At 37.9% G+C, this 25,487-nt stretch overlaps 1 protein-coding gene across 1 annotated transcript in view; it reads left to right on the forward strand.

The window, feature by feature from the left end:
- The first annotated feature begins 2,567 nt into the window (after positions 1 to 2,567).
- MDFIC (MyoD family inhibitor domain containing) overlaps positions 2,568 to 25,487 on the forward strand; it is a 99,364-nt gene continuing 76,444 nt past the window's right edge. Inside the window, exons 1-3 of the mRNA XM_063726147.1 lie at positions 2,568 to 2,682; positions 2,975 to 3,172; positions 22,324 to 22,446. Coding sequence (XP_063582217.1) covers positions 3,079 to 3,172; positions 22,324 to 22,446 — 217 coding nt within the window. The 5' untranslated portion in view covers positions 2,568 to 2,682; positions 2,975 to 3,078. The remainder of the gene's footprint in view (positions 2,683 to 2,974; positions 3,173 to 22,323; positions 22,447 to 25,487) is intronic.

Raw genomic sequence — 25,487 nt, forward strand, 5'->3', positions numbered from 1 at the left:
ACAGACCTGAGTTCTAATCCTGAAGGTACAATCCTGGCAATTTACTCATAGGGCTGATGGAAGAATTCATTGAGATCATTTGTGTCAGGTGCATGGCATGACAACCTGGTATTTTGATATGACCCTTCTGATACAGTCATTATGCCATGCTCAGCTTTACCCATCAAGATGCTTCTGTGTATAATAGTAATAATAGTTGATACTTTTGACCACCTTTTCCCTTGAGAGTCTTCCAAATTCTATAGGAAAACTACCTTACTTAGTGCTCAAAAAGAAACTCTTTGAAGAATTTCATTCTCATATTATGAGGCAACCAAGGTATAGAGTGGGTGACTAACTGTCCAAAGTCACACAGCTGAATGAGGTACAGTATTTGACAACCTTGGTGATTCTACCCTACAGCTTCTCATTTGCTCCTAATGTTATTTTAATTTTATGTCTTCTCCATTAAAGAGAAAGATTTTAAAATTTAATTTAAGGAATATCTATGGAATCACCCACCACGTGTGCAATATTAAGGACTGTGTGAAATTAAATGAACAAATACTTATCATTGATTATGACTTTCTAGAAGAAAGCTGTAACTTCTTTATATTATTGGACCTTAACATCTTTGTGAGAGAATTTTAAAAATAGGGCAAGGAATGATACAGGGATAAAACAGAATTTTCCAGAGCAGGTAAACAACTCCTTTGAGTGCAGATGATGCTGCAGTGGACTCTGAGATGTCCTAAATGTTTGTTCTCTAGTGGTGATGAAGTCATCTTCAGAACTGATCTGCTTCCATCAAACAAATTCCAAACAGTCCAGGCTCCTAGACAAGTTTTCAAGAGAGGTAATGCACTTGAATTCATACCATTTCTGAAATCTCCAAATGAAAAAAAAATGTTAATTATGTGTCATGGGGCAAAATGTCATTTGTCTTTTTGGGGAGAATGGTCTGAATGACTGTCATCAGCAACTTTGAAGGCTGTTTTTTTTTTTTTTTTTTTTTTTTTTTAATGGAGTCTTGCTCTTGTCGCCCAGGCTGGAGTGCAATGGCACAATTTTTTTTCACTGCAACCTTTGCCTCCTGGGTTCAAGCGATTCTCCTGCATTAGCCTCCCAGTAGCTAGAATTACTGGCACCTGCCACAATGCCCAGCTAATATTTGTATTTTTAGTAGAGATTGGGTTTCACCATGTTGGCCAGGCTGGTCTCGAACTCTTGACCTCAGGTAATCCACCCGCCTCGGCCTCCCAAAGTGCTGGGATTACAGGCGTGAGCCACCACTCCTGGCCAAAGGCTGGCTTTTTTACAATCATTGAAATCAAGTTAGAATGCACTGTCTGTTCATAGGTAACAAGTAAACCTTTGTAATCAATTGGAATAAATTCCAATGAACTTTTTGAAAAAATGAAACTTCTGGGATATTATTAATGATGCACCTAGAAAGACAGTGAATCCAATGTACATTTTCTTCAATTTTGATAACGTTACTGTGATTCCTCGCTTGTCCAAGAGAATCGAAGAATGAGTTCGTTCTAGCTTTCTACAAATGAATGCTGGATTTCACTCACAATGAAATAAAAGAGCAAAAGTTATCTGAGTATACCATTAAAGTACTATATATCTGTAAATTACTTTACACTTGCTATTCTCGGCTCATCAGATTAAGCTACAATCAGAATGTCTCATTTATAAACGGAAAGTTGATCAGCTTTTTTACTTCCGACCACAAGTTTATCTCCCCTCAGTTGCCACTGATCCAGTGAGGCATTCAGCTTGCCATAGGCCAGGCTGGGGCCAGTACCATGGCATCCGCAAGGGTGCCAACCTTGTTTGCCTGGATGCCTCCAGCGGATTCGCGCATCTGCAACTGGTTTTACCTGATCAGGAATCCTGTTTGACCGAAGAGTAATTTAGGAGCCAGAGATGAAGTGAGTAAACGTTCAACCGAGGGGTCAAGGTTTCAAACGCACACTTTCTCTATCCCACCAGGAAAGTTCGATACTGTGTTTTCTTTTTTCCTTGTCCACCCTAAAGGTTTTCCTCAGGATATTCCCAAAGCCTCCGTCGGTCTGGGGGCAGGAGTAAGGAGAAGGGATGAGGTGACTTTTTGGGCGAGGTGGGGGGACGTCTGGGCAGCCAGGGACCTGCCCATTCACTCCCCTTTCCCAGCCCCGGGAGGGCTCAGCGCCCGGGTGGGGAGCCCGCGCCAGCCCAGGCCGGCTCTGGCCTCCTGACCCAGACAGCGCAGGGCGCGAGGGATCGCGCGGCCGAGCCCGGGTCGCGCCGCTCCCAGCATCGGGGCCGCTAGCCAAGAGTTCGAGGCCTTCCCGATCCGGATGTGATGAAAAGGAGCAACAGAGGGAGAAGTGTTTCAGGATTGTAGGACTGGAAGGGGGGAAAGAGAGGCAGAGAGGGGGAAGGCCCCCTCGCAGGGGAGCCGGCTGGAGTGAGCTGGCTGGAAAGAGGGGGCGGAGTGCGCGGAGTCAGAGCCGCCACCGCTGCCGCAGTTGCCGCCACTGCGGCGTCTGGTCTGAGCCGGAGGGAGGCGGGAGGGACGCGCAGGGGCGGCCGCCGCCGTCGTCAGGCCACCGGGGCGAAAATGCGGCCGCTGCCGGAGCCTCGCTAACTTTCCGGGGCGGAAGAGGAGGAGGAGGAGGAAGGGGCTTGGAGCGACTAGGGTGGGATGCGGAGGTAGGTGGTGGTCTCCGGGCGGGGAAGAGAAGGGGTTTGATCCCCATCCCCGGGGTTCTCCCAAACCCAATCTCTCTTTCCAGCCCCTCCCCGCTGGGTCCACCTCGGACCCCCGGGACCCCGCCGCTGTCAACTTGCGCTGTAACAGTTTTCCTCGCTAGTTTCAAATCAAAACTTCCCCGGGGTGGAGTTTGAGGGAGGGAAGTGGAGGGGGAGGGAACGTCCCGCAGGGGTGGTGTGCTCTTCTCTAAAAACATTTTTTTTTAATTTTTGTATATTTTTCCGCCAGAAGCAGTCAGTTCCCTGCACCCAGCACCTCACAGCCCTTCCTCCGTGCGCCCTGCCGGGCGGCGAGCTAAACCGCAGCGGCGCGGCGCGGGCTCGGCGGAGCGGCCCATGTCCGGCGCGGGCGAAGCCCTCGCTCCCGGGCCCGTGGGGCCGCAGCGCGCGGCCGAGGCGGGCGGCGGCCGGCTGGGCTCCACAGCCCAGGGTGAGTGCGCGCTTGCAAGTGGCAAGCTTCTTTGTCATTGTTGCATTTTTCAGTTTGCTCACAAGTGTACAGATAGGGGTGGGGGGAGTGCTGTGAGGAGGGGCTCCCACTCGTAGTTGAGAACTTTTGCACAGTTCGCGTTACTCAGGCAAGTTCTTCAGGATCCTTGCCCTAGATCAACAACCGGGTAAGAGGGCGGGAACCGTTGGTCCCTCCACTCCCCCTTCCTTTGGTTGCGAAGAAACAGGATGACAGGATTGCTTTTTTCTTAAGCATATGCATGTTTGGGCCTAAGACTCAATGTGTAGGTTCTGAAGCGCTTCTCCTCTAGGTCTCTTCAGCAGAGCCAGGACTGCCGCAGCTGTCTGAACAAGCATGCACTCACTCCATTTCATCTTTCTGTTTCTTGTTGGCTCCTCTACGACCCAGTTGATAATTCAGGTTTCTGTGACCAATAGCTTTGGAATGGCTTATGCATGTTTTCAATAACTGGTTTGTTTTGAAATAAACAAGGTTTATAAGAAACACTTTCCAAGAATGAATTAGCTTCTTTGTGTTCTTCCAAAGTGTAAACACACACAGCCTATAAAATACTCTTGTGTCTGGGAAACTTCCATAACAAGCTTCTAAACGAGTTGAACCTTTCTTCTCTTGAAGGCAATATACTTCAGGTTTCCACTGGTGACAGAGAGGAAGGTTCTTAAACTTTTAATGCGTTTTACTCTAAGGATGGTTTTGAGCTAAAGAATTCTGTCACTGATATATCAGAACTAAGCAATTTTTCCAGTGCTCAAAAACCTACAATATAACCCCGATTTTAGGCATAAACTGATAGCTTTATTTCCCACTTGTACTAATGTAGTGAATCTTAGGGATTTTTTTTTAAGGCAGCAAAAATTGGGGAAGGAGTTAACTTTCAAGCTACAATAGGTAAAAGCAGAAAACATCTGTGGTTAAATTAAAATCTTCTGGCACCCAGGGCTGTTAAACTGAATTACATTTATCATTATTTTTTGCCTCTAAATGAGTGACTCAGCTTTCTAAACAGAGAAAATAAAAATGATTAACTGCAGAAAATCAGAGAACTAGAATGATAAACATATGTTTTCTGAGAACAGCCCGTGTTCTCCACCTTGTATTGTCAGCACAATCATTTTCCTGTCATTAGGCATGCCCTTAGTAGTCATATTGACTCACTGGTGGGCTGTTTATGCTCACACTTGAGCTGCTAATCACTATTGTTAAACCAGGCTTATGTCAAAAATCAACACCAAACACCCAAAGAAAATAATTTGACCTGAAAATAGCTAATATCTACAATATCCAACTTTAATAGTTTGCATTTTTAAAATCATCTGGGAGAATGTGCAGTGGTACTTAAGGTACCTGTGCATTAGGATGCTGGATGGTGTCATGTGATCTGAACTTAAGAACCCAAGCATCTAGAGTGGCCTGAAGTAGCACATTTGTTGGATACAACACACATTATCGGTGTAGAAACTCTTGGGTTATATTTTACCTGAAAATTGCCTTAGCTTTAGCAACATAGTTATACATTTTTATTATTATTAGTTTAACTTTGATCCAAAACTTTCTTTAAATAGGGATCAGTTTAATTTAAATATAAAGTTGATTTTTAAAAAGAGAATCTGCAGAATCTTGTTAAAATATTATGTCTTAAACAGGCAGATGTCATAAGGTGTATTTAAAGAAAGAAATTCTTAGAGCAAATGGGTAGAGGAAAGCTTCAAGGGAAGCTTGGTTAGGTTGGTTTTATTGATAAAGACATTTGTGAAGAAGCTTTGTTCGAAGGCCACTCTACTCTTAAGCCCTTTCTCAAGTTCTTTTATCCTCTTACTTCTGTCCTTGGATTCTTTATCATCCTTTCTGAAGAATAGCTTAATAATTCTACAGTAGGATATGGCTGCTTGGTTAACAGAAACCTAATTTTTAAATTCTTTATATTAAAGTCAGTAAGAAAAGTGGAATTTTAAATACAAATTAACAGAAAAAAATATTATTTCAGGAACGTGAAGGATATGATCAAGTCTAACCCTGCAAAGTTAAATATATATATATAGGTAAATAATGACATTACAAGCTCTACATTTATTACTATACTATATTGTGATGAGCTATCCATACTCTTAACCAAGGGCATGGAACATTACAGTTGAAAGTAATTTTGGGGATTCTCTAATCTGAACTCCACATCAAGTCTAAAATTCAATTCTACATCCTTTTAGGTGTTTTGTTAAAAACCTGTAGTGCAGCCCATTCTAGTATTAGCATTAAGAATTAGAAAGGTTGTCCATATTGAGAGCATACTCTTCCTCCTTAAAATTTCTACCTTTTTGTTGTGGTTCTACAAGCCTTTCTATTGTTTTGAAAGCATTAAAAAACATTACAAATCTTTCCCATGTGTTTTGAAAATAGTTACAGAGCAGGGACATAAGCTTACATGCTCCACGCTGTAAGAGGGAACCAGGATAGATGTCAGACAGTATGGTGCAATGGGGATTTTGGGGAACTGGAGAGCTCATCGGCCAGGAAACAACATTCTTCAGTTTTAGCTAATTGTTGCCATGTGGGTTAGTATCTTCAGATATTTCAAGTGATACTGGAAATCCAGAGTTTTATGTATCATCTCTCCGTTTTTAAGAGTTTGCAACTAATTAAACACAAATTTTGTCCAGGCCAAACAAAACAACCACAACTGTAGGCTGGATGTGGCCTCTGAGCAGCTAATTTGTGATCTCTCATACAGAAAATAGAAAGTAAACATGTAATTTAAAGCTATATTCTTATTTGTTACTACCTTGTGAAATATTGATTACTTTCTCATGCAAAGTACTTGTATACATGTCTTGATAGGTGAAAAGCCATTTCAGTTATACTTTATTTTAAGAGATAATGGATCTTGTTTGTGTGGTCCCTGTAATTGCCATTTGTCCTGGCTTGATTAAACATTTTAAAATTCGTGTTATGGAACAACATTGAAAATGTGGGTATTTGCCCATTGGTGCAATGGTTACTAGAACTCCTATAATCCAAAGAGCCTTTGAATTAAGTGCTTCTTTCATAAGTTTGGGATTTGTAACTAGAGGGGTCTTTAGAAATAATTTAATCCAACCTGTTCATTTTTTAGATAAGGGAAAGGATGTCCAAGGAATTTAAGTGACTTGCCCAAGGTCTCATACACAGTCAGTAGCAAGAAATCAGGGTAAAAGCACAAATTATAACATAAATTGTATGTCATTGTGATAAATGCAGTTGAAGTAGAGAATCAGTTCAACTTTTTTATAGGGCTGGATGCATTGACAATAGGCTTGGGATATTGTGAATCACTTGAGCTTGTTCCCATCCCTGTATCTTTCCCCCAACCCCCCAAGACATTGCATTTGTCAAGATGTAGACCGTTGGACTCTGAGTGCTGGAATATACTTTAATGTGATAATGTGTGATTTAATGCACTTTTCTCTCTTGGGAGAGTCCTCTGAGACTATTAGGCGGACTTTTCTTAGCAGGATGCAAAATGCCGGTGAAGTTAATTAAAAATAATCTAAAATAGAAGCTGGGGAGAAAATCAAGTTGAAATTACATAAGAAGAGCTTTGATTTAGAAGCTCAGTTGAGTTGTCAGTAGTTTATAGAGGCTAATCAGATTTTCTTTTTGGGAAGCCAGTTTATTTCAGTGTATATAATGTATACTTGTACATACCTGTATTCTTCTATTTTTATCATATTATTTTATCCTTTTGCTTAAGGATGGCATTTCACAAAATGTGTCATCTTTGAACAGCTTCTAATCCTGGTTCTCTACTGGGGACAATTTTGCTCTTCAGGATACATTTGGCAATATCTAGAGGCATGTTTGGTGGTCGTAATGGGGGTGCTACTAGCATCTAGTGAGTGGAGGTCAGGGACACTCCTGAACGTTCTGTAATGCATAGGATAGGACAACCTTTACAAGAAAGAATCACCAGTAATGTTGAGATTGAGAAACTCTGCTATCCTTGAGGCAACTGACGTTTTTGGTTTCATCCCAGACTTATAGAATTAGGATCTCTGGATGTAAGAGCCAAGAATCTGCATTTTAATCAAGCTCCAGGTGCTCCTTAACTCTAGTTGAGAATCATTGTTTTTACAGACTTTAATCTCTGAAAGGATGTGTTATAGTGATAGACTTTTAAAAACAGTCCTTTTTTTTTTGGAGGGAAAGACTTCAGAAAGCTTTTTAAAAGTTCACCTTTTCAAGTTTCAAAGTTTAAATTGTTATCACTCCATGTAAACTCTCTAATAATCCTCTCTAAGATTTTTTATCATATGCTTCAATTCATCCTCAAAATACTGCTGCATAGTCATCCTCAAAAAAGCTTATTTATTTTCATAATTATATGCACTATAATACAAATATATTTTTAACATTATAAAAGAAATGCAAAAGTAAAAATTAATAAGGATGAGAGACTAAATAAATAGAATTTTAATACTTTATTTCACTATCTCAGTAGATATTCTTGCTACCCTACACTTTGGAGACTCCAACATATGGCAAAACAAGGAAAGAAATCTCCAGTTTTCACATGAGTTGTGTTCCATTGTAAATTGGACTTTTGGAGCCTGGATTCTACTTTCTCATAGAAACAGAGGGATAAATTATATTTAGTTCCCTAATAAATATTAAAAGATTGTTAGAATTAAGTTTTATTAAATTTTGTGTGCTTATAATGATAACTCACAGAAAACATACTATTATAAAACTGGCAGCAAATACAAATAACCAAGAATAAAATTAAACTGAATAGAAATTGGTTTAAAACACTTTTTGAATACAGATGCTTGAGGAAGGACAGGCTTAATTAGAAAAATGTAGAAGGGCATGTAGATTTGAAAGAGGATTTGGGAACATTTTCAATTTAGAAAATGAATCTTAGAACTTATACTTCTAACTTTTTATGTCTAAAGGAACTAATGTACATTTTATGATTTTAGTTATACAAGTGGAGGGCTTATCAGCTGGGCATATTCATTTTCCCTTTGTTAAGAAAAAGAACCAAATGAGTAAGAGAAGGATGTAACTGGGAAATAACTAAAAAGGGAGGAAGGAAGTGATTAAAGAAGATATATCTGTAAATTTAAGAAAGCATTTGGAGAGGTTGAACTGTTTGAGTTAAGAAGTGTGAAAAAAAAAGTTCTAAGGAATAGCATGGTACATGCTGAGCCTGTGGCTGGCATGTTAAGGAAATCAATGCCATAGTAGAGGCACAAAGAAACTGTGATGGCAGAACGTGGGCGAGAGAAAATATCTCTAGTAGGGGATTTGGAAAAGCCTCAAGAAAAGTTTTGATTTGAGTTGGACCAGGAAGCATAGCATGGTTGTAGGACTCAGTTCTGTGGAGATACGTGGTAGCAAACAAGGCTTGGGGGAGATGATTACAGAATATTGGGTACTTCACCAAGACCATTGTTGGGGTTGTATGAAGGGTCGGAGAACAAGATAGCCTAAAGTCAGTTTCAGGAGGGCCCTGATTCTCTTGCTGAGGAGCTTGCATATCTCTTCTGTAGGAGTTGGTGACCACTGAAGTCTCTTAAGAAGAAAAGGACAGGAACCACTTGTGTTTTTAGGAAAACTGTTCTGGTGACAGTTCATAGAATGGTTTTGGAGGAAGAAGCAAGAGTGGAGGCAGTGATTATAATAGGCTGACAAAAGATTAGAGGACTTAGGGCGGCACTACTAGAAGTAAAATTGAGGAAATTGATTTAAAAACAATAGCAAAAATAGGATAGAACTTTACTTAGCTGTGAGAACCCCAGAGGGAATAGATTTTTACTTATTCATCTTTGAAACTCCTGAGACCAAGCACAGTGTCCACATTTTGATGAATTGATATGGTTGGGTAAAAAATATAGATATAGATATATAGATAAATATAGATCGATCTATCTATCTATCTATCTATGATCTATCTATATATTTTGAGATGGATTCTTACCCTGTTGCCCAGGCTGGAGTGTAGTGGCACAATCTCGGCTCACTGCAACTTCCACCTCCCGGGTTCAAGCGATTCTTCTGCCTCAGCCTCCTGGGTAGTTGGGACTACAGGCACGTGCCACCAAACCTGGCTAATTTTTTGTATGTTTTAGTAGAGACAGGTTTCACCATATTGGCCAGGTTGGTCTCCAACTCTTGACCTTGTGATCCCTCTGCCTCAGCCTCCCAAAGTTCTGGGATTACAGGCTTGAGCCACTGTGCCCAGCTTCCATTCCTTTTTATAATGGAGTTAACAGACTGCCAGTTAAGGGACCTGCTATAGATATGGTGTCTCTGGATTTTGGCAATCAGACAACCTCTTTAATGATAGTTTTCTTGCCTAGCCAGTGGTTGGGTAAAATAGTTTATATGGGAGATGGTGGAAAAGTAGAAATTTAAAGTAATCCATAAGTTTGCTTTGGAGCCTGAGTGGAAACCTAGGAGGAGCTGTTGAGTCTTCTTAGTCACAGGAGCATTGAATATTTGGTGGATACAAAAGAGGAAAAGAGTTTTGGTTTGTTTAAGAGAAACAGGGTGCATGGAAGACTTCTCTTGCTTGGATGGGTGGATTGAATACACTCACTGTGCACTAATGAGAAGAAAGCCAGAAGATAGAGAGAAAATGAAGATGAAAGGAGATGGAGGAAGTGGTGCAGTAGGTGTTTGTAAGGGAAAGATAAAAATTCTGGGATGGAATGGGATGAAGGGACCAGTCTTTGGAAAGTTGGGAATATTCCTCTTTGAGATGGAGGTGGGAGAAAAGGATAGGTGATAATCTAGAGAAAATTTGATGTGAAAATGAATATTGAGGGCCTAGATCTCAGCAAAGTAAATGGTAACATTTTCTGAGAGCAAAGGAGGTTAGGATGAATCAAGAAGTTTGAGATGTCTGGAAACAATTTGGAAGAGGGAAGAATTAAAGAGGTAGACAATCTGGGGCAAATAAAATGCCTGCTGGGTAACACAAAGAGATTAACTAGGACTGAATGGCATGAATTCTTAGTGGAAGTGATCAGCATTGTTGATTGTCTTTCTCAGCCAGGGAGCATGCAGGAGCTTGGGAAGGGAAGCAGATAGAATGGATTTTGCAATTAGCATAGGGTTGGAGGTTGGCAGGGTAGAAGTGATGAGAGGATGACAAGTGACAAGGGATGCGTATCACGCATGTGTGGGAAGTGTTTATGTTAACTGGTCTTGTATTCCAGGCTGGGAAGAGAATCCAGAGACCAGAAATGCAATTGACAGGCTAAGACCTCTGGTGAGAAAAAAAATTATGGCTGTTGCTTTGTTTGGTCAGTTCACATATGAGGATTTAATATATATGATTCAGTGACCTTTACATGGCTATGAGGGAAGCTGTGGAATTTTTGGGTGTGTAAAGGCTTTTCCTGTTTCTTTGAACCTCGTTTCCTGGATCCTGTTGAGATGATTTCATGGAAAGAAGGCCTAATAACAGTGTGCAATTATTTTATTGGATTATGTTTCTATAATAATAAAAGGTTTGGGAGTAATAAGGAAACATCAATTGACACAACCTAAGTTAGGCCATATGCAAATACAAAATTATTTAGAACAACAACACATGAAACAGATCAAAAAAATTCAACCAGATTATCTTTCTGAGACAATGTAAGTATTTTCTTGTACAAAGGCAGAGGATAAATCAAGTGATTTCTATGTTTCTACTTCTAAAAGCATTCAGTTTTTATTAAGAGAATACATTCTGTACTGACTAGATTCTAGATTTTGGACAGTTTAACTTCAGTGATTCATTGGAGTAGATTAAAGAAAGTTGCTGCAGCCCTTCTGTCTTAATCAGTGCTATGTACATGCACCAGTATTTTAGATACTTGATCTCTCTCTCCCTCCCTCCCCTTTTCCTCCTCCCTCTCTCTCTCTCTTTGTCTTTCCAGTAACACTTTATTGAAGTTACTTAAACTTTTAATATCTTCTTTTTACATTAGCCTACATGTCCTGAAGGAGGAAAGCTTTTTAACCTTAAGTTTTTGAAGTCTAGTTATATTTTATAGATTCTTCTTCTAATCACTTAGAGTTTGCTAAGTAGAAACTATGAGAAGAGTTATTTTAACATGAATTTAATTTCGTTTGTGGTTTTTACTTACAGTCTACTTCTGTTTTCAGATTCACACCCACATGATCTCAAGTGAGATGATTCATATACATGTGCTTTTATGCCCAATTTTTGGTAGTTTCAGGAATAAAGTCTGAAATTAATTTTTATGCTAGCACATATATTTCACTATGGAGAAATTTGAAGGGGAAAACCCTGCCCACAAATATTTTTCGGTGTGCCTACAAGGTCCTGTGAAGATTAAGAATGTATAGTTTTGCCCACAAGGAATTTCTCAACAGGATGAGAAAGGATGAGACACAAATGTTTACCAAATTAAATTTCAATCTCTTACTGAAATATCAATTCAAGATTAAAATAACAGCCATGTGACAGATTAATTTATGGCCAGATGCCAACTAACTGGTATCATCCTGGAGCAGGTAAATTTAGAGGTTGAGAGAGGATTTCAGGATGGTGAGAAGGAATCAGTTTTGTCTAAGTTGGACTGCTAGTGACCATAGTTGAAGAATATACCGTTTGTAGGGTTTTTTGGTGAGAATTATGCCATGTTGAGCCTTGAAACTAAGGTACCTTGTGGTCGAGCAGGTGACAGGCTCTCTGAAACTAGGTGGCAGAGTATGAAGGAACCAGCTTCCTCTCTTTACTTTTGCCACTCCGAGGCATAGTCCTCCTACTCTTTTTCAAGGCGAATCAGCCCTGATCTTTCGGGTGTTTGTAAATGCAGATGCTGCTTTTGGGTCTCTATAAACATAGTTCTTATTTCTTTCATTACTCAGGCAATACATAAGATCTGAGAGGTTGTACTATTTATTTCTCATGGGGATACAAGATAAAATTATTAAGCGTGGGAAAGTATAGGAGTTTACAATATAAAATATTCTAAAATATCTATGTTCAAATAACTCTATCAGTTTTTCACCAATATGCAAAACGGATATAATTCATACTTCAGCTAAGGAGTAACATATTTAATCTTGGTGTTAGGAAAGTATTTTTGGTTGGAGGGTAAAGAGACTGAGGCACTGGTAGTGGGTGTGGAAAAGAAAGTATAGATTTGTGAGAAATTGGGGAGTTGTTACTAGCAGGATCTGGTAATTGATTATTTTGGAATAGGTGACATAAAAAGAAAATAAAGAGTTGAAGGTGATTCTGTAACTACTATTAACTAAGACACAGACAACAATTATAGAAACAGGCAGGAAGAGAAGAAAAGTGGTGATGAATTTTGGGAGATGTTGAGTCTGAGTTGCTAAAGATATATTTATGTAGAGTTAAAACTTCAAATCTGTAGCTCAGTATAGGTGTCAGGGCTAGTAAAATGGATCTACAAGTTATCTCCTTGCAATTTACGGAAACTGTGGAAGTTGATGAAACTGCAAAGACGGTAAAGCCAAAAGAGTATAGGTTGTGGTCTTAGAGGAGAATCCGAAGAACTCATTGCTCTACAGCAAGGGTGGGGAGGACCCAGAAATTGAGAGGCTGAGTTAGTGAAGTTTTGTAAGTTTCTGATTTGGGCTTTATGAAAATTGAGGGACGACACACCTTCTGATTTCAATTCCATATCTACCATTCTGAAGTCCCAGAAATCAATTTCAGTATACTTCAAATTCACTTACAATTATCTTATTTGTGCCTTCGCCACTATTTGAAAGGCTCTTCTCTGTCCTCTATTTATTTAATTCAATATCAGACTCAAAGCATAACTCTGAAATGCTCTTACAGATTAAACAATCCCCTTTGATTCACTTTTGATTTCCACTAGCCTTCATTCTTGTAATAGTGCCAAGTAAGCGTTCTTTGCTTAACTAGAGAGCTTGAGACTAAAAATGTTCTTCACAAAATAACTCTTGTGTAACTGAGAGGTAACAGAAAGGTTTTTAAAACTGTGGTGCATATGCAAGTTATCATGCTGAAAGACTAAAGATGGGTGTGAATCATCATTTAAAAAGGGGAAGATGATAGAGTCTTCCATTCTTTTTTTTTTTTTTTTCCTTTTGAGATGGAGTCTCACTCTGTCACGCAGGCTGGAGTGCAATGGCGTGATCTCGGCTCACTGCAACCTCCGCCTCCCAGGTTCAAGCGATTCTCCTGCCTCAGCCTCCTGAGTAGCTGGGATTACAGGCATGCGCCACCATGCCCAGCTAATTTTTGTAATTTTAGTAGAGACGGGGTTTCACCATGTTGGTCAGGCTGGTCTCGAATTCCTGACCTTGTGATCCGCCTGCCTTGGCCTCTCAAAGTGCTGGGATTACAGGTGTGAGCCACTGTGCCCAGCCTCCATTCCTTTTTATAATGGAGTTAATAGACTGCCAGTTAAGGGACCTGCTATAGATATGTTGTCTCTGGATTTTGGCAATCAGACAACCTCTTTCATGATAGTTTTCTCGACAAGATTAAGAAGGCTATTGTGTCTATAAGAGTGATTAGAATGTGATGCCTCTGAAAAGCCATTGAATCAACTGAGCATATTTAGCACAGAGAAGATAGAAGAACATGAGATACTTTCTAATATGGCACTGTCACATGGAGAGAAGATTAGACTTTGATTTTTTTACTTTGATTTTGCAAAAAGCAAAATGTGATGAATCAGTGAAAATTTTAGGGAAGTAGATTTTAGCCAAATGTGAGGATGGTCCGAATAATTAAAACTCCGAAAGTGGAGTAAGCTATTTTCTGAGGCTGTTTCTCTATCCCTGTAAGTATTCATACCTACAGTCCTTGGCCTGTTCTTGGGAATGTTGGATGTCGAATGTTTTCATCTGAATTTATTTTATCAGCTTGTCAGAGGGACCTCTGAGAGCACATCTAACTCCAGATTTCATAAGCCTATGAATGTTTGGCTTTAGTATGAACATACTGTTTGGCTGAATAAACATAACTGAAACTGTATGCGAGAAGGAAGGAGTTTGCTGTGCCTCAAGGTCAATCATCCTAAACGTTTATTTTTAGGGTAAGGTACAGTAAGTTTAGATGAAAAAGGTGCAAGAGACTAAGACAACTGAGATGTGTCCTGGTTCCTCATATCAGATTGCTGTTATCCAAGCGCTTATTTTCTTAAGTGGAAAGTACAGGAGTCTTCCTTCTCCCTTCATGAAGTTAGAGCCCTGATTTATTGAGATATATTTTAAATGATTGCTGCACTTTGTAACTATTCCTTTGCATATTTATACTCAATCGGATTTTCATATAATTTTGTAATTTGTTTTCCAATTTGCTGTGTACATATTCTATTCCTTTTACCTATCCCAAACCTACAAAGTGATTTAGTCAATATCATTTTCCCACCATTCTTTTGGGTCTAAATATACCATAAGCTTCTAAATACATAAGAAGCCCTTCAAATGAATATATTTTAGATCTTGCTCAGAAGTCTTATTACTTTTCAAAATACTGATAACATAACAATGAATTAATTAAATTACGTTGATTTTAGCATTTGATTTACTCAACAAACATTTATAATGTATGATTATATAACTTCCTTGTGTTTGCACAATCTTGAAGTTTTATGCATATGTTCACTCATCTATTTAAATGCTTTGGTTATCTTAATGTGTATTTTTGGACAATGCGTTTTTAATCCATTTTAGAATGTTAGGCAAAGCAGGTTGGTTTTGCAATGTTCCTTGAAGGTCATTAGGCTTGAGGGTTTTTTTGTTTTTTTTTTTTTGGATCAATGAAGAAGTAAAATTCCAGAGCCTCAGGTCTTCCTGAAAGCTGCCTTATCTTTGGTTTTTTAAAGGTTACAGTTGGGAAACATTAGCAGAATTTCCACATTATTCTGAACTGCTGGGAAAATACAGACCTAGATTTTTTTTGTTACTTTTCCCAGAGATTTTAGTCTCAGATTACTTGAAATTTCATAAACTAGAATACATATTGATCATCTGTAATAATGCTGGTTTTTTAATGGAAAAGTAAATATGAAATTGTTTAAAGCAAGTTTGTTATATATAAGGGAGGTATGAATATAAATTGCATATCAGCAATAACAATATACATAATATGCAGATTATAAATGCTCTGTCATAGATTATCATCAAATATTTAATTGAAGTGTATGAGAGCTAACATGCAAAAGTCTCAAAATTTAAACACAAAGAGAACTAGTTATACTCCTTTTTATAAGAATATAAGTATATTTTACACTGATTAAGTTTTATGAGGTTTTATGAAGATTCCTGCCAAGCAACATAATTTGTATTAGTCTTTCTTGAAGTAAGCAAATAAAGTATGGGTAACAAGTAGAAAATGTATTTTTCTTTTTTGTTTTTGTTTTTTTGGTTTGTGAGTTTACACACACCTCTGCCTGGTTCAGTAGAATATTTGAGGTGGCTTATAAGAATACTTTTTAAAAAGGATTAAAACAGAGTAACGGTAAATATAAGTCGACTAGGAAACCCAAGTCTGGGGAAATCAGAATATATAGGTATAGGCTGTGGGGTCAAACACAGTTATTCAATTTTGAATGTAGATGTGCTTTCAAAAGAAAACTTTTGGGGGATATACTTTTCGTTGTCTATAAGGAAAAAAAAATAACATACAGCTACTCAGAGGAAATAATACTTTTCCTTGTATTCAGTCTAGAAACATACTTATTGTCTGGTTTTTCATATAGAGATCACTGAATGGATACCGCCCTTACCAGCCTCCTTATGATTTATTTATAGCATGTTTTAAAAAGGTGCTTATTGCAATAACATTTAATGTAATAATAATAGCCAGTGTGAATGAGCTCTTATTCTATATCAGACACTGTGCTTTCCTGGCTTGATTTCATTTATTTCCACATCCACCTTACGAGGTAGAGACTGTTGTTATTCCCATTTAAAGTTGAAGAATCTGACAAAGAGTAACTTGCCCAGGATCCACATCATTAGTGGTGGACCCAGGCATCTTGATTTTAGATCCTTTGCTTTTAAATGCTTCTCTAGTGCAGAGTAAATTTGGTGAGAGTCCTTCTGTCCCAGAGACACTAATGAGAATCATTTTATTTGTCAGGAAGGCTTCAAGTATTTGGACTTTTAAGTGGCAATATTGCCCCCAATTTTTTTGGAAAACTGTGGCATGTACAGAAATTTGAAGCAACATTCTCAGGTTCTTCTGTTACTATAATATTTTTAGTTAAAAGCATTCAGTTATGGAGATAATATTATTGCTTGATTATAAATTGTTGGAAAAATATCCCTCTTCAATAGTTTGAACAGTTGTCTTATAGAAAAGGTAAAGCGTACATTTCTACCTACAAAGGGCAGAACTAAGAGTAGTTATAAATGACTTGATAGCAGATTTACGTTAAAAAAAAAAAAAAGAATAACTTGTTAGTGCACCAACCTGACCAAGAATAAAAGTTGTTCCCTTGTGAAGTAGCAATCCTTGAAATTTTGGAGAAGGGCTGAGTATTGCAATAGACCTTTCTACACTGGGTGGGATGTGAAACTAGCTGAGCTGCAGAGGATTTTATCATCTTGTTTCCAACTGAATATCTATCTCTGAGACTGTTTTCTCTCAGTAAAACTGAGCTAAGTTTTTTTCTTTATTGCGTTGTTGATGGTTATGAAGATCAAATAAATATTATATATTTAAGTCCTTTGAAAACCATTAATATTGTAATTGCAAACATTGATTATTCTTTCAACAAAGAAAATTTTTATTTTTTTAAAACTTATGTAACAAACATATTAGTTGAGTGGCTATTATATGGCATATATCATATTTTATATGTTATTATCTAATTTATTATTAATGCTCTTAGATTTTTCTCTCTTGCTAATCACCATCTTATTATTTTATTCCCCAACTGTTGGAGACAAGCAAAACTACCAAGTTTTAAATTTAGACAATGCCAACTAGGTAAAATATTATAGAATTTTAAATTAAATGGAAATTCTATTTACCTGAATATTTTTCATTCTCCTTCAACAGGAAGAATTGAGATGGAGAAGATTGTTTCTTACCATTCATGCCCTTCTTTAGAAACAGGAAAATAAAGGGTATTGATTCTGTAAGATAGATAGTCATTTCTGAGTAGGACATATTGTATTTAAATTGATCATTTGGAACCCTTAGTTTTTCCATTTTCTCTTGCTCAATTCAGGTTCGTCACTTTCTTTGAGAATTAATTCAAATCCAATGCCCTACAATGGCTTTTCTATGATTTCCTCTACTCCATTCTAAACACTCTTCGTTGTGTATATGAGAGTTTGGCTCTATTGTTTAGCTCTTGTGAACAATCAGATTTGCAGAATTTTAGAGCCAGAAAGGCCTCTGCATTCATCCAGTTCAACGCTCTCATTTCCTGACGAAGAGGATGAAGACAATGAGTCCCAGTCACATAGATGGTCAGCCTTTGAGCCAGAATTATGACGGAGCAGTTGTCACTACCTTCTGTTTTGCAGTTGCTTGATTGTTTATGTGTGTGTGTTTGGTCTTCCCAGTGAGAGGATTTGTTGCCAGGGACCTCGCCTTTTTCCTCATCTAAAGGAAAGTAGTTCTTCCTCACTTCTTTGTCCAGAGTAGACACACTAGGATGCTCAGGAGCCAGCGTTTGGAAGTAGATGCCAGTGGTGTTCAACTATCCTTTGATCTAGTACTATTTTTAATGCATCTTAAATTTTTATTTTGATATCTAAAACATATTTCTTTTATCCCATTATTAGTAGAATTGATTAGCATTATATATAATTCAGATTTCATTTTTTTTTTTTTAATGGGGTTTCGCTCTTGTTGCCCAGGCTGGAGTGCAGTGGCGTGGTGGCGTGATCTTGGCTCACTGCAACCTCTGTCTTCCTGGATTCAAGCAATTCTCCTGCCTCAGCCTCCCAAGTGGCTAAGATTGCAGGAATGTGCCACCATGCCCAGCTAATTTTTTGTATTTAGTAGAGATGGGGTTTTGCCATGTTGGTCAGGCTAGTCTCGAACTCCTGACCTCAGGTGATCCACCCACCTCGGCCTTCGAAAGTGCTGGGATTACAGGCGTGAGCCACCATGCCCAGCCAGATTTTGTATTCTTAATAGTTATCCTTACATGGAGACAGAAATAAATACCTCTATATTAATTAGATGATTAGATACAAATCTATTTTCTAGTACTTGGAATACTGTGACAAGGGGATGAGTAGCAACGTCTGTATCTCAATATTTGATATACCTAAGTTTTTTTTTTAAAAATAAATAGTTGTGTAGTACAAGATAAGAGTTCCCTTAGAATAGTGCCCCTCAAGCCTGGCCATATATCATGATGACATCACTCCCCCAGCCCCATACACACCTGAGTTGAAATCTCTTAGGTTGGGCCTGTGGATCTTTACGTTTCAAGAGCTGCACAGCGGTTCTAACCCCGAGCCAAAGTAGAGGACCATTGGCTTAGAAAGACAGCATTGTTGAGATAATGAAGGCCCCCTTTTAAGAGAAAATTGCTGCTTTGGGTTGAGGGGGATGTATGCCTGTAGGACATGTAAATAGAAATCTTATAGAAAGGTACAGACTGATTTCATATGTGACTGAAATCAACTGATTGCCTGTGGGTTGTCTTTGAGGTCTACCTACTAGTTGAGTTGCAACTACAAACCTCCATTATCCAGAGTGAAATTTATTAAACCAGGGCTGAGTTCTCTGTTTCTCATTTCAGAAATAACGCAAAAAACCTACTCTGATAATGGAAATTGGTTACTAGAAACTTCCATTTTGTTATTGTAATGAGTAGTGGCTGACTCAACCAATTGAAAGCTTTAGTAAGGTTGGTTTCATGTTTGGATATCATGATCCCCATCTTACAATTATCTGTCAATAAATCCTGCTCTCTCTTCAGAGCATTTCTTCAGTGTTAATATGTAACTGCCCACCATTTATGAGACTGCCATATGGGTAGCTCATTGAAATGAGTAAATAGTAAGACTATATTAATAAAATAACATGCATATATTAGAAAGTCACAGAACAGCCAAGTGGTCACAGAAGTTTTGTTTATACAAATGGAGAATTGGCAAAAGTCAATTTAAATTTTTTTATTGGGAACCTTTTCTGAATCTTGCTTTGGGCTGGGTGCTGCGGATCACAGCAAAACCCTGAGACCAGCTTTTGAGCCAAGACATTTAGTTTTCAAGAGAAGCAAAGTTGAATAGACTGAGGATAGTGAATTAATAGTAATTGCATATTATTTACATTTATTGAATATAATCAAACAGAGAATGATAGTTTTTTCTTTTTTGACCTGAGATGGACACTGGGAATCACCTAATTCTAGAATTTCACAGATAAGGAAACTTTCTTAAAAATGTGATAAATTGTCCATTAATAACAATTTAGAGCAGGAAGAACTTTATTTTTTGCCTAGAGTGGGTTATATAGTTTTACATCTATGTGTATATGGACCACATGGCATTTTCATTTATTCAATGGAGAGTTGAGAGGGTCTGTGTTTAGCACTCGAATATTGGACATGATTTAAATATGAGTCAAGTGTGTCTAGAGGCTTTATTCATACCTATTTTCTTTTAGTCAGCAATGCTTCATAATGCCTTGGTTTCATGAATTAATTTTAATGGAATTAAATTTGAACAGCTCAAAATTATATAATTAATTTCATTCAGCTTCAATTAAAGTTACTAATTGAATCAAGCCTACTAGCATGACACCTGGCGGCAGTCAGCTACATAACAATGGCAGCAAGTATGTAGGACTCTGCTGATGAGCTAGTTCACGTCTACTAGGGAGTTTCTATGAAAAATCTCTTTTATTGACAATCTCAGAATGACCTTCAGTTGACTGTAGCAGTGGAAAGGTTTCTGGAGTTGTTTAAAAAAGTAAAGATTTTAATTGAAACTAACATATCTCATGAAGATTACATTTCTCTATGATAATGCTGAGTAAATGTTACATAAATCTAGAACATGTTGGTTTAGCATATTTTCAATTTATATTTTACTGCTATTTGAATATGGTTTTGTTTATAAAAATCCTTGGAAGTTAAGACCCCATTTGGTTCACAGACCTTAGCCTCTGGACTCGGTCCCAAGTGGGTGTCCCTCTATTTTTATGTGTTGAAATTTGTTTCATGGCAGAACTTTTTAATTGTTGTGAAATCCCCATGGTACATGAAAAATTTTTGCATGTGCAGAAATTTTTTCCTTCCACTGGAAATGTTAACGCGGTTGACTAACAACTTCTGTTTGAATCTCTTTCCTTTCTTTGCTTCCATGGCTTGACATCATGCAGTTTTTCTTACTTCTCTAAACTCCTTCCTAACTGTACGGACTCTTCTTGGTACTTGGTACTCTTCTTGATATTTCTTAATATATTCACTCTTTTAGTGAGCTCATTAATTTGAATGGCTTTGGAAATCAAGTTTAGAAAGATGACTATTTCTAGCTGTAACCTTTTTTTCTGACTTGCAAATTCAAATGTCCAATACTTAATTCATCCACTGGACTGTAAACTCCAAGAAGGTCTGGGCAGCATTTCATAATTCATTGCATCCTCATCACCTAGCACAATGCCTAAACATCTACTGTGCAAAAATATATATTATTAAAAGAATAAACTGGTTTCCTGATTTTTAGCCTCTCCCAGTCAAATCCAAACTGAGAACTTGGTCATATCCAATCCCATCTTCCTTGATAATCTTTACAAACCTCTAGTTAGTTTCTCACATTTCCTCCCTATTCCATCTGTTATCCAGTTAATTAAACTCATATCAACTTCAATATGGACTTTGCTAAGTCTCTCTTTTAGTTTCCCCTGCTGTATTCTCCCTCTTAGATGTATTCATACTCCAATGGAATCATCCGAGTTCAGCCTCTTCTCCCTCAGTTGAAATAGAATCTTTGATTCTGGTATCCAGAAATATGTTTTTGTTTTTGTTTTTTTTTAGTTCTAAAACTACTTACAAAAAAAAAAAAAAGCTCACCAAGTGATTTAAAGTGCAGCCAGAACTGAGAATCACAAGTGTGCACAAGTTTATTAATCTTCCTAAGGCATGGTTCTGATAAGGCATTTCATAAAGCTTCAGTGGCTAGTTTGACTTATTTTTCTTGCTTTCTTGCTTTTGAATTTCATCCAGATTTCTCACCTTAGCATTCTAATGTCCACACAATGTCTCTAATCAAACCTTCACAGTCTTCTCTCCTAATTTGCCACTCGTAGTACTTCACAGTCCAGAGAGTTGGAACCTTTGCCCAAACGTCTGCTTTCGGAGTTTGCCCGTGCTGTTCTTCCACTTTTCTCCCATCTGGACTTTTAGAAATCCAACTAATCTTTTAAAGACCATCCAACATGTACCATCTTCTTCAGTGCTTTTCTTGATCTCTGAATCCTGATGAGTATTTTTTCTTCCTTTGAACCTTTTTAGTGCTCTGGACCTCTCATAGCATGCATTTTACCTTGTTGCCAGTTTGCTTTTGGCTTGACTTATGCGCCCCAAAGACTTTACGTTTCCTTACATGTTGGCTTTCTCCCTGAGAACCCATAAGCCCACCTGCGAATCTCTCATCCTAAATACCCCCTTCTCAGAGGATGCATTACACAGTCCTTGACTTTTTCTTCACTTTCTAGAGAGAGAATGCTGTACTTGCTTTCTATACCTCCTCACTACTCAGTCACTCCTCATTCAGCTGCAGGCTGACTTTCATCTCTACCACTCATCAGAGCTTCTTCTCTTTCACCTCTTTCCCTGCTGCTCAACCCCCTGCATGCATGGGCTCACTCACTTTCATGCTTCCTGTAACCTTTCCACATTTCTCTATCATGGAACATCACTTGCTGTGTTAAAATTACTTGTCTACTGTAAACTTAACAGATTATTTTTACCATGAACATCTCTGGTTCTTTAATGCCAGGCTGATAGTAGGTGCTCAGTAAATACCTGTTACTGAGCCAATAACATAGGCAGCAGGCAATAGAGGTATACCTGTTCTATTTCCTTAAATTATGGCAGACTTGGAAGCATTTCAAAAAATGTATATACTAAAAAAGGAGAGAAAAATATATAAAATCAATTATATTAAATGTATCTTTTTTAATTCAGGAAAATGTGATAAAGACAATACTGAGAAAGATATAACTCAAGCTACCAATAGCCACTTCACACATGGAGAGATGCAAGACCAGTCCATTTGGGGAAATCCTTCAGATGGTGAACTCATTAGAAGTAAGTATTTTTAGAAAAAACTTTGAGTGATTTTGGGATATGACTATGATAATATATTCTTCGTTAATTATCCCAGATAATTCTGCTACAAATCTGTAAATCAACAGAGTTTATCTAAAAGTGGTTTCGTTCGTATTTTAAATTACAAAGCTAAAGCTAGGATATACATAATGCTGTCAGTGTTGTCTTTCTTCAGAAATGAAGAATTGACGCTTAAATATTGGACTCTTCTCAGAGAGATTTAGTCAAAATTCAGTTCCTTTTTGAGTAACAACTAAGTGGAAGTCAAACAACTCTAAGTCTATGTGGATAGAGAAACTAAAAAGAGAAAGATGGAGCTAAAAGATTAATGTTACTACGGTCTCTGTTCTTCTAGCTAACTGATTCCAAATTTTTTTATGATTAATATTTTATCACTGTTTGTTAAAAAAAATTTTTGTGATATTCTTCTTCCTAAAATTGCATACAAAAGCTTTGGTCTATTTTCATGTTATTCTTTGAATGCCCTGCATGTCTTTTGGGTGCTGATCAGAATGCTGAGTCCATGTGGGGTTCTGCTCTCGAGCTCCTGGAGTTTACGTTCTGGTCACTAAGTTCCCCTAGGTGTGTTCAAGATGAATTTGCTATACAATGAATTATTCAACATAGCAAACACGTAGGTGTAAATATTGCTGCTAAGCCACACCTGGAAGAGCATAGGGAGTAAATCTTTTGATATGCCCCTTTAGAGTAACCAAAATACCATGTTTCCTTCTCAGTTTTTCAGAGTAGATAGAGGAGAATTTACTTCTGGGATCAAATGTTTATTTTATTTTTAAAAACTTATTTCTTTAGTTTAAGTAACTTCATACTATAGATCCTTTACAGTCTTCCACATTACACTTACTTTGAAACTTAGAACATTTCTTTCCTCTCTAGAATGCCACTACCTGTCTCTAACTGAAAACTAAACAAAATAAATTAGATAAAAAGAAGGAAGAGAGTCCAACTTAGCAGAAAATAAACAACAACGATAAAAGCACTACTGAAGGAAATTTCCAGGTTTCAAACAAAAGCTCTAAAAATGAGTATGTTTTAGGTTAATTTTAGGACCATTTTGGTTTTTATACACTTTGGTCTTGGAGAAGGGAGTAGGAAGGAAGGAAATGAGACTCAGAAATTAGTGAGGAGGAAGATTTATATAGCTTTATCCAAAGAATCATATAAACATTATTTCAAGTAAACATTTATCTCAAAAACATATATTGATTAGCGTTTATCTAATATTGACTCTGCTATTGTGAAACACATGATTTTGTGGAATAACTGGCCTATTTTATCTCTGATTTCCTAGCAACCAGAGTTAGCACTAGAAGAAGTTCTAGAGACAACTTTACCTCTATCTGTTAGGAAGCAAAATGGTTTTCTCACTTTTTTCTCGGTAGTAACAATTTTAAGTGTGTGCTTCATTTAATTGGTTTATTTCCTTAATCTCTTTTCCTAGGGCCCACAATAGGAAAATGTGAATAAGATTTCTTAGAACAACAACAAAAAAAAATACAAACACTATTAAATAAGAATATGGAGAGTCATGCTAATGTGTTAAATTTGTTTATATTATTTGGTGAAGCTCATATTAGTCATAGAATCCATACCATTAAAAAGAATGAATTAAAATGATTTACTCTATGGTTTCATTGGTTAAGTGGGTACCAATCAAATATATTGTAAATTGCATGAGTTTCTTTATTGAGATAATGATGTATCCTGTGCCATGGGACTTTGGAACATTAGGAAACAACTGTCTAGTTTCTTACTAATACTCACTGAAGGAATGAAGAGATACAGAAATTTACACCACCCTCTGAAAGGGCTGCTGGGGAAACTGACAGTTGAATGGATATACAAAAGATACTGGCCAAAGATAGCAATGCCACTCCTGCCTGAAACATAAGCTGGCAAGCATTTCCAAATATTTGTGGGTGAAATCTGACTCTGAATTTTGATTATAAATTTCAAAAACTCCGTTTTTGTTATTTTCCCAGTCACACTTTTCTAGACAAAGTCTACTTTGTTGGACCAACAGAAAAAATTTGATATCTGGATTTGCAGAAGTGGAACATTTTATATCATCTTTAAAACTGACTCAATTCTGGATAGCATTTGAGAGTTTGGTATTGTGGTAGCTTCTGCTATTCCAACTCCTTTGATATTAAACTCTCAGAGCTGCCTGACTTTCCTTCTTTGGCCTTCCCCACAGAGTCATTGGCCATCTCTGTGTAATTTAATGTCTGTCTGTCTTAACTCTGAAGTTAGGAAGATGTGTATTTTCCTCTTGCTTAAGCATCTCGCACATTTTGGGGGCCCAGAAGCTCTTTTGTAATAACAATAGGCCCTGGAAAAGGAGACTCTGGCTCAGAGCTTCATGGGAGGAGGGGAACATCTGTGTTGAGTCAGGCCTGGGCTGGCTCCCATTCCAGGAGTTCTGTGTGGCTCTCTGAGCACCGTGGAAGAAGCGGACAGCTGGCTCTCACGGAATTGATGTTAGTGTTCCCACTGTAGCGCGAGTTTGGCTGAATAGAGGGATCATCAGAAAAATGAGTCTGGCTGGGGTGTGGGAACATTTTCAAATGCACAACCCACTCTTTTTCCAAGCTTCCATGGGGCAGATCAGCTGCATACGCAAGAAATGAGGGAGACAGACGCGGTCGAATGTGACTTCTTTTTCTTTATTCTTGAAAGTGGTTAGTGAGGGCTTGGCAGCTCGTGTCTCCGTTGTGCCGGATGGCTGCTGCCTTCTTTGCCGGACACTCAAGGCATAATTTATAGGGGACTGTTAGCTGTCAGTGTAATGAGGCTGTTTTTACTTTTCTTTGCTGAGAGTAACTGAGCTCTGGAAAGTCAGGGAGTGGCTGCTTTGGAAATTGTATTCTAATTAAAGGGTGTATTCTCAGGCCTTATAAGGGATATTCAAGCTGAGAATAATTTCCAAATTATTCTATGAACTTTAACCCTGACCTTAGCAGACTACCTGCTTGAATTCATACTTGGTTCATGTTCTA

Source organism: Pongo abelii, chromosome 6 (assembly GCF_028885655.2).
Source record: "Pongo abelii isolate AG06213 chromosome 6, NHGRI_mPonAbe1-v2.0_pri, whole genome shotgun sequence".
Lineage (NCBI taxonomy): Eukaryota > Metazoa > Chordata > Mammalia > Primates > Hominidae > Pongo > Pongo abelii.